The 10000-nt window shown below is 40.3% G+C and overlaps 2 protein-coding genes across 3 annotated transcripts in view; both read right to left on the bottom strand.

The window, feature by feature from the left end:
* Nucleotides 1–52: 52 nt before the first annotated feature.
* LOC147466696 (uncharacterized) lies at nt 53–1657 on the bottom strand. Its single transcript, XM_086534977.1, has 4 exons — nt 1564–1657; nt 1216–1252; nt 556–851; nt 53–255 (listed from the first exon to the last, which is right to left on the bottom strand). Exons 1-3 carry the CDS (start codon nt 1655–1657, stop codon nt 569–571), a joined length of 414 nt encoding a protein of 137 aa, XP_086391103.1. The 3' UTR covers nt 53–255; nt 556–568.
* Nucleotides 1658–3119: 1462 nt separating this feature from the next.
* LOC122255240 (juvenile hormone esterase) overlaps nt 3120–10000 on the bottom strand; it is a 12012-nt gene continuing 5131 nt past the window's right edge. For both annotated transcript variants that reach the window (XM_086535134.1, XM_086535135.1), the window contains exons 3-10: nt 9563–9715; nt 8965–9109; nt 7178–7363; nt 6110–6342; nt 5676–5826; nt 5029–5207; nt 3885–4032; nt 3120–3309 (exon numbers count right to left, since the gene is read on the bottom strand). In XM_086535134.1, the coding sequence (XP_086391260.1) occupies nt 3176–3309; nt 3885–4032; nt 5029–5207; nt 5676–5826; nt 6110–6342; nt 7178–7363; nt 8965–9109; nt 9563–9715 (1329 nt within the window). In that variant the 3' untranslated portion in view covers nt 3120–3175. The remainder of the gene's footprint in view (nt 3310–3884; nt 4033–5028; nt 5208–5675; nt 5827–6109; nt 6343–7177; nt 7364–8964; nt 9110–9562; nt 9716–10000) is intronic.

The following is a 10000-nucleotide window of genomic DNA, read 5'->3' as shown; positions in this document are numbered from 1 at the left end:
ATGATCATGTATTTTTGTTGTACTTAAGTTTTTCATATGGATATGACAGATATTTTTCTTCATGAATTTTATTTAAACCTCTCAAGCACAACATTCAAATCTAATGATGTGGTATACAATTGAATATAAAAAGAGCTCTGAACCACATTGCCAATCAAATAAGTGGTGTCATCAGGGAGCGGTAAAGAGTCTTCTGGACGCTGAAGCATCATACAGGCGGAGAGATTCAGGCAGTCTGGGCCAGTGTGTGTAGTTCTGGGGAGAGAGGACTCAAATTTGTCATTCAACATCAGTCTTTGATGACAGTTATTTCTAGGTATTATAATGCATGTGTTGGGTTTATTATGAAATTCACTTAATCATTCAGCATAATCATACAAAGAAATCCATGAAAGGTCTCCTAATAATATTCCTACTCTCCAAACACCTCATAGATTCATACATGTCTGCTGAGCCTTGGACACATACAAATAATTGAAAGTCTTTATATGTTGCTTATGACCTCAGGTGTTGGCATGGCATAAAGAAAACTGAAATAATCAACTAGTCACATACCTACTAGAAATGGTTAGTCCCTGGGTGCATCACAGCCCGGTGCAGAGGTCAGGAGCCACTGGCTAGGAGAAGGTTCAGAACAAGGCTGGAAGAGCTCGGGGTACAGGAGTTTGTTGTTCTTGGTGGGAAGGTTCCTCCAGAATTCTCGCTTCTGGAGGAGAGAACGGATGAGATTAATTTGATATGCGGCAGTCAATCTAGAGGAATGGAGATGGGTAACCATTTGAGTTTGATAACATGAATATAGTAAATATGAAAATATCAAGAAAATTATAAATAAAACCAGGAAGTGCCTGCTGAAAAATGGAGGGTTCAAGTTTTCTTCATTAATCAGAATGTGCCCATAATATTAACCCATTCCCGACGGGGGATTTCTAGCCTAGAATGTCCAAATGCCGGGGCTTTCGAATTATTAGGCCTAAATTAAATGAATAGCTGGCACAATACTGTGCCGCCCGGCAACTGGGCTTTTGAATGCGCGGTACACATGCTGTACCACCCGTCCTGTGTGGGTTAATGACCAAATATTTCAAAGAAAAGTATCTACACTTATTTTATTGAGCACTTGCACAGTGGGTGACCAAAAATATCAGTCCTTTTTTAAAACAACCAAGACTAATCCTGACCACTGGGAAAAAAAAAAAAAAAATCATTCTTTACATTTTAGCTGAGAGCCTGATAAACACAAAGAGACAGACTGAATATAAAATGAAAAATGGACACAAACAAAGTGTATATAACTAAAAATTATTTTTTAGACCATTAACCGGTAAAAAAATGTGCTGATGTGGGTAAATCTCTATCTCTTTACATTTCAATGGGTTTTCTATTATTATTATTATTATTAGGTATGATTAGTGGCATGGTGGAAATTATCATCACAGTTATCATAATTGCCATAGTATTAACCAAAATAAGTATAGTGTAACATCATAAGCAGAAATAGTACTACTCTTCTGGCACCAGCAGGAAAGGAAGCCTTGAAAGACACTCATCCACGATCTCTACCAAGCACTAGCTCTAGAGAGTGATGGTACACAGCAAGATAGTGACCTTCGGCTCCATAGTACCGGCAGTGCAGGAGGCAGGTGACCCAGACCATGTGCAGTGTGTGTTATGTGTGCCTGTCCCCCCTGCCTTTATGACTGCTTTGTGCTTTGGTGCTTGTAGCCATAAATAAGCACAGACCATCTTCCTCTTCTCCATCTCTTCATGCTTTATTTGTGGTTGGGAATAGTTCTTTGTTTTGCATTTTTTTTTTTTACTTTGTATTGAAGCTTTTTTTTGTTCCATTCCTCCATACTGTACTGCTGTTTAGTCAATTGTGAATGTAAATGATGAGTCTGAGCTATATGAACAATTAGTCATTTGCAATAAAAAGCAAGCTGTTGGTGACACATGTCTCATTATTCATATAGTAAAACACAAAAACTACCAACACAACACAGAACTAGTCTCTTGTACAGTGAAAATGAATGAATGAATGAGAAAGGCCTTAACATGGGCCTCTGTGCCTTCTCCCTTTCCTGTGGAAAATAACTGTTGCTTGGAGTCTGGCACTAGACTTTTGTGTAATATATTTTTGAAAATATATGATTGGGGTATTTTATACAAGTCTTTAGAAGTTTTAGAATAACATTCCATTGACTTGAAACTGCTTTTCCTTACACAAAAAACTCTCTGTCAATGAACGTGATGGTGAATAAGGAGAGTGAAAGGATGTATCTGTTTGAGTAATATGTTGTTTGCCTGTGGTCGGGCTGTCTGGTGCCTGAAGTTTGAAAGATGTAAAGAACTTAGAGTAAAAAGGGTAAAAAAAAAATGGTCAAAATTTATGGAAAAAAAAAAAAAAAAGGGAGTATATATATATTTATAATATATAATATATTGTACTATTATTATTTATATATATATTATATATTAAATATTTGATATAAAAATAATAAATGAATGATATAAAGACTGCATGTGTAATAAATTAAAAATTGGGATGGGTATTTGCATAATTACTTTATATAAAATAAAAAAACATATAAAAGATATATAATATAATTAAATAATATATATATATATATATATATATATATATAAATATATTATATATTATATATATATATATTATATATATATTATATATATATAAATATATATTATATATATATATATATATATATACCACATATACATAACAATATATATAATATAGACCACAACACTCAAAAACATTGTTTTTTTTATTTTTATATACACATATATATAACACACACACACACACACAACACACACCGACACACACACACACACACACACACACACACACACACACACACACACACACACACACACACACACACACACACACACACACAACACATATATATACACACACACATATACACACATATATAATATATATATAACACACACACATATATATAATATATATAATATATATTATATATATATATATATATATATATATATATATATATATATATATATATATATATATATATAATAACAAAAACAATAATAATAATAATAATAGTAATGATAATAATTACAATAATAATTACAAACAAAAGCTTATCATCCTGGACGCGCAAAGGCCGCGCATTCCTCACCCTGTCTTGACGAAGTTGGACCACAGCGTCGTCATGATGTTACTCACGAGCACATCGTCGTCTCGCTGAAGAGGCGGGAATTCCGAATTGTTGTAGAAGAGGTACTGCAAGTCGTCCATGTGTCCGACCCCTTGGTTTAGGAGGAAGGAAGTTTATGAGAAATGTTGAGGAAGAGCGGACGAGGGTAAGGATGAGGAGATAATGGGGATAGAAGGTGTGGGTGAGGATGTGGCGAAGGAGGAGGAGGAGAGAATTGAAGATAGATGGAGAAGTGAATAATGGTATTGAATATATAATGGAAGTCTTTGTAATTATTGTGATCATCGGATCTTCTGCATATGCACAATTTAAATTAAAACAAGATTGACACTTGGGGATTGTCGAAGTGTCATTACCTAGACGAGCGACCCTAAATATGTGAACATGTTTTAAACACGTAGTTTTAAAACCAACCATTTCCATATCACCATTAAACTCGCTGTCCTACTTAAGTAAATCATCTTTATTACTCAAAATCAGAATGTAGCCAGCTACGAATTACTTATTTTTAACTTATTACTTACTTATTCTTAAAAAACCCCTCGCGATCACTATCTGTGTCGCGACCATGGTGTTGGAAACCACTCATCTACAACCACCTTAGTTAGTAAAGAGAGTGACACTGTACCGCTTAAGCGTGTGTATACAGTGCACTTAACAGCTTACACTGTGATCCAATCGAGACGTCAAATACATCGCTGAAGCTGTGTTGGCCTCGGTGCTGCAGCTGGTAGAGGAAAACCTTGGATCCCGATTTCGCATGGAAGAAAGCCGTGTCTTCATGGCACTGTGCATGGTGTCTGTCAGTCAGAAGCTGGTGGGGAAAAGCGGGAGGTTATGGAAGCTGAAATTTGGGTATATTAGATATTTTATGATGTTTGGTAGTTGATTTAATCAGCAGGATTTTTAAAAAACTAATTGGTTATATTTGTACAGCATTTGTATTTCTTATTTTGAATTGTATATCTGTTCGTTCATTTAGCTTAGCAAACTCAAACACGCTTTAAACAGTAAACATACTCCTTAAACACTAAATAATTAATCAGACTGAATAAAGTAGATTATCAATCAACTGAATAATCAGTCAACCAGTAAATTTCTTTAAACAATACACTTCCTCTCTGACACTATCGAGCTTAAACACAAAACGGAAATTAAATATAACACTTACAATTTTCATCCAATTCTTTCATCCACAAGCATCTAAAAGACTGGCATATTTCAGCTCCAACATCTGTTCTATTTACGACATACATACCTCAACTTATGCCTAATCTTGGTGGAAATATACCACAGAAGCCGAGAGTTCAATACCGTCACTCGGACAGAATTTCCCTCCCTTCTGGGCCCACACTTTCTCCTATGACCTCAAGTACCTACATGTAAGATTATCTGGGAGCGATAATTACAAATACGGTGCAGTTACTCGATAATGAAATAGGAGGTAGTATGACTCAGCATAAAGTACTGGCTTTGCAACAGCAGGGTCACGATCAGCGTCTACCAGTCGCCCTTTGCATGAATACTGCATCAGCTGGAGTGAAGACCGTTGCACAGTAAACACGATTTTCGGTAGACAAGTCTTTTAGTCCAGTTAAACATGAAACCAACTCCGAATTTTGCTAGTACACCAAACCGCAATCATTATTATTTATTCAACTGGATTACAGTCATGGTATAAAAAAGCCTACGAGACAGTACATCAACTCCCAAATGCTATCCTATTCCCAAGCCTTCCCGCCCAGAAATCGTCAACCGCGCTTCCATCACGATCTGGAAACCATTAGTCGACGAAAAGATATCCTCTTACCCTGTTAAAATCCTCCAGCGTGTTATGATCGAGCTCAGTGCTTCCCATGTAGTGGTAGAAAGCACGTCTGGCGAGATAAGCGGGGTCGTCTTCCCAGATGTGGAAACCTACGGGGACGGGGCCAGCGACGTCGAAATTCTCCTTCAGGGCTTCCAGTGCTTTCCTGTCGAGCCAGATCCCTGTGTCAAGGAGGAGGTTTCACTTGTACTTGGATCCTTTCGGGACTTCGAAGTTTGATGGGGAATTGGTGAGGTTTGGAGACAAGGAGGGACGCTAAAGTTTGAATAAGAATTTGGAATTTCGAGGAGGAAGTAAGAAATGACCTTTTGGAATAATTTATTCTCATTCGGGGCGTGAAGAAAATTACGAAGGCAGTTCTCAGCTCAACTTATTTGGAATTCGTAAACCTTGATGTACGGCCTCACTGTCTATATACTTATGACAAGGGTTTAAAACAGGGATTCCACATCCTATAAACCAGGAGGAATCCTCTCCAACATACAGGGATGAAACGAGAGAGTGAGAGGATGTAAAGAGAGTACAGAAGAAGGGAAAAAAATATGCGAAACAACAAGAATAAGAAGAGAGCGATAAAAACAGCTTTAAAAAGGGGAAAAGAAAAAATAAACCAACATAAACCAACCTACCTTTGGTGTATAATCCTGCTTCGCCTGTGGTTAAGCCGGAGATAAGGCTGACCTTATTATAACGACCTTCCTTGAGGAGTCTGGCAGGATGGTCTTGTAGGAACTCGCCATCAACACGAGGAGTCATGAGGCGGGGTCCTCCGTGCCACACCTAGGGGAGGGGGGAGAGGGAGGGGGCTTTAGTGACATGTTAAAGACTTGTTTATTTTTTAAGTAAAATGTGTGTGTGTGTGTGTGTAAAAGAGTAAGTGAGTATGCGCATGAATGAATGAACGAACCAATAATCGAGTGAATCAGTGAATGTCTCACTGAGCAAGTGACATAGCCAATTCGTGTATGTAAGCAAAACACCACAAATAAATCAAACCCACCCACAAAGCCCCAAACCCAAACCACACCGAAGCCCGCAACCACCTTAGCAAACGGACACTCGCCTTGAACTGCGGCAGCAGAGGCACCAGCTGATCCAAGGGCGCCCGGCGAAGGCACTCGACCACGGCTTCGCTCTCCGCCTCCGAGAGCTCGCCGTCGCTCGGTGGCGCTGACTTCGACTTCGAGATGCAGCCGAGGGAATGGGCGTACGCGAGGAAGACACGGCGGTGGTCTTCTCTGAACGCCCACGGACACAGGGACGATCCGCTCTGCAGGATGGCGCGGCGGAAGAGACCTGAAGAAGGCGACGAAGGAGAAGGGGGGGGATGAGCGAAGGGCGTCGAGGTGGAGGAATGTGGAGGAAAGAGGAAAAAAGGAGGAAGTGAAGGATAAGATAGAAAAAAAACAAATGTGGAGGAAAGGGAAAAAAAGGAGGAAGTGAAGGATAAAAGAGAAAAATAAATGTGGAGGAGGAGAAGGAATGATTGAAGGAAGATGGAGGAGAAGAGAGGGACATAACAGATAGAATAGGAACAATAAAGAGGTTAATAATGAAGAAGTAGAAATAAGGTGATGGAAGAAGATGGAGGAAAGAAGGAAATGACAGAGAGAGAGAGAGAAAGAGAAAATAGAAAACAGATACATCAGAGGTAAAGAATATAATGAGAAAAAATGAGAATAAAATGATGATCCATAAAGAAGTGAAGGGAAATATCAGTAAGAAGGAAATATGAATATAATAAGAGGAAAACTTGAAAACAAGAGATGTTGGGAAGCAAATCTTCGCTTACTTTTACTATTGATTAAACTCCATAACATATTCAGAAAACACCATACATGACAATAAAACGTGAACACCAGAGAAAACTCACAACAAACTCAGAACACCAGAAAGCACTCAAACTACATCAAAAATATCCCAATCTTTGATAATGGTACCTCGAGTCCATAACCAAACAACCGGCAACCCATAAGTTAAAGATGTATAAAAGCAAAAAACAAAACAAAATAAACTCCACCTGAAGACATGAGCGAAAGAATATGGTAAGAAGTGTGAAAGAAAAAAAAATTCACCTGAAGACATGGGCGAAAGAATATGGTAAGAAGTGTAAAAGAAAAAAAAACTCCACCTGAAGACATGGGCGAAAGAATATGGTAGTGAACGGAAGCGGCGCCAGCGCTGACCCCCAGAATGGTGACCTTCCCTGGGTCACCGCCAACGACCTGGATGTTGTCTTGGACCCAACGGAGCCCCATCACCTGGTCCTTCAGTCCGAGGTTCCCGGGCAACGCGGCGTCTTCACTTGAGAGGAATCCTGTTAAGGGAAGAGAGATGTCGAGGTTAGAGATAGGGGGGGGAAGGGGAGGGAGGGGGAGGGGGAAGGGGGAAGGGGAAGGGGGAAGGGGAAGGGGAAGGGGGAAGGGGAAGGGGAGGGAGAGAGAGAGAGAGAGAGAGAGAGAGAGAGAGAGAGAGAGAGAGAGAGAGAGAGAGAGAGAGAGAGAGAGAGAGAGAGAGAATTATTTGCTTCAATTTTTTCATATTTCAAAACAAGGGAGGATAAAAGATAAGGCCTTATCTGCAGCGTCATTATCTGCAATAATTGCCAAAAACTCGCAATAACTTGCTGCCGTATTTCAGATTCTATTGCCAAAGAGCACCACCCGCCCACGCGTACCAACCTATCCTTTAGGGGCGCCAACACGCATGCGCGAACCATCTCCGAATGGCGAAAATGCCAAATATTTCCTGATTTTTATTTTATGTCGTCTCATTTAATCGTTTAAAGAGTATCTCAATGATGGTTTACAACAAAATTTATGTAACATTGAAGTAAGATTATGATGTATAATATACTGCATATTTCGAGACTCCAGTTCATGCGTGAAAATATAAAACAAATACCACCATATGTAGCCTTGATAAATGGGTGATAAATAATTGTTTGAATCCTTTGGCTTGGATTACATTTACTTTTTAACTCGTAAGAAACTGAATTTACTAAGTGTTTGGCATGAAAAACATTTAAACAACAACAAAAAGTCTATTGGGTGTATTTTTATGTTCATTCTCAGGGCAGACTGGTAATCAAAGGCTATTGAAGTATATAGTCACAATCAGAGTAATGCGTTCGAATTTGTTTAGATTTGATGGGCAGCAAAGGCTCTCTTCAGAGAAAACTGATGTAAATCAAGTCGGTAACTCATGTAAAACAATAAAATACCTGAGTTTAGTATTATTTACTGTGATAACCTATAATGTTTGCAAATGATAATAATTTTGTGTGTTGTGCGATATCCATTTTAAACAAGACTTCTATAATACAAGCACAATATGCGAGGATAACTTTTGTTGCAATGAAAATATCATGAAAAGTATAGCATACCTAGGTGAATAAGCCTAGAATGAATTTTGCTTTGATTGATGTGTCATGGAATGAATTCTATATTTACACAAATAAGATCTATTTACTGGCTGCTACTCTGCACAACTAGTTTTTTGAAGAAATAAACTTTTTTCATGCTTAAAGTAATATGTTGTTAACATATTCAGAATCACATTCCGATATGAATTACTAAAGCAAAGAAGAAATGTATTTTATGAACTTAAAAGTGTTTTTCATCAGAAGAAGAAGCAAATAACTGTAAAAAAAATGTTTTTCAAAGGCGCGCCACAGAGGCACGGGTCGCTCTGTGAGCGTGACGGCTGGTTTTGTTCAAGCGGTACGATACTTTCGCCGTCGTACGTCCGGCAGTGCCCATGAAGTGAAATGATTTCAAGAAATTGCCGCTGCAGATAAGGCCTATACACCATTGTTCCTAAGAAATAATCAACGCAATGGAATTTAACATTAAAGTAACCGCATCCTCCTTTTCTATACCAACCAAAGAAAACGGAAGTACAGTAGGGTAGACTTACCTAAAGTATCCAGACGGTAAGCAATGCTCACCAATACAATGCCCTTTGTCACTAGAGGCAGAGGTTGGTGCTCCTTCATGTTGCGAAGCTCGAAGGCTCCGCTATGGAAGGCCACTATCACCGGGAGGAGGTCATCGCTCTTAAACTTGAGGTGAAATCAAGTTTATTGTCACTGTCAAGTTCAGTTGTAGGTAGATAAGTTACAAGGTAACATAATTGAAGTTATGTGTCCCAACGCTTCGAAGATTTATTTGTCTGTAAACACACATACACATACACATACACACACACACACACACACACACACACACACACACACACACACACACACACACACACACACACACACACACACACACACACACACACACACACACACACACACACACACACACACCCACACCCACCCAACCACACACCCCACACCCCCACCCCCACACCCACCCCCGCCCCCACAAAAACACCCCCACCCACACCCACCCACCCACACACCCCCACCCCCACACACACCCACACCCCACACCCACACCCCCACCCACCCACACCCAACCCACACCCACACCCACATCCACACCCACACACACAGCCATTCCCTAACCTGTGGCGTGAAGACGTTGAGATAAAGACAGTCCTCTTCTCCATCGACCTGAACTCGACCTTCGTACTCAGCCCCCAAGTTGATCTGCGGACACTCGGGTGGAGAGGCGGTCCCGTTTCTTGGCTCCTCCCACGGTCCCGCTCGTACAGGGTCCTGCGGGAGAAGGGAGAGGAGAAGGAGGAAGAGGGAGGGAGAAGGAAGGAGGAAGAGGGAGGGAGAAGGAAGGTGGGAGGGTGGGTGGATGGGTGGGTGGGTGGGAGGGTGGGTGGGTGGAAGGGTGGAAGGGAAGGAGGGAGGGAGGTAGGGTGGGAAGGAAGGAAAAGGGGAAGGGAGGTATGGTGGGGAAGAGGGAAGAAGGTGGAAGGGAATGAGGGGTGATGCAAGGAAGGAAGGGAGAGAGAGAGAGAGAGAGAGAGAGAGAGAGAGAGAGAGAGAGAG

The sequence above is a fragment of the Penaeus japonicus genome, unplaced genomic scaffold, assembly GCF_977035675.1.
Source record: "Penaeus japonicus unplaced genomic scaffold, GWHDUDI00000001_assembly GWHDUDI00000042, whole genome shotgun sequence".
Lineage (NCBI taxonomy): Eukaryota > Metazoa > Arthropoda > Malacostraca > Decapoda > Penaeidae > Penaeus > Penaeus japonicus.
The sequence above is the reverse complement of the archived record's forward strand: the minus strand, read 5'-3'. Positions and strand labels throughout refer to the sequence as shown.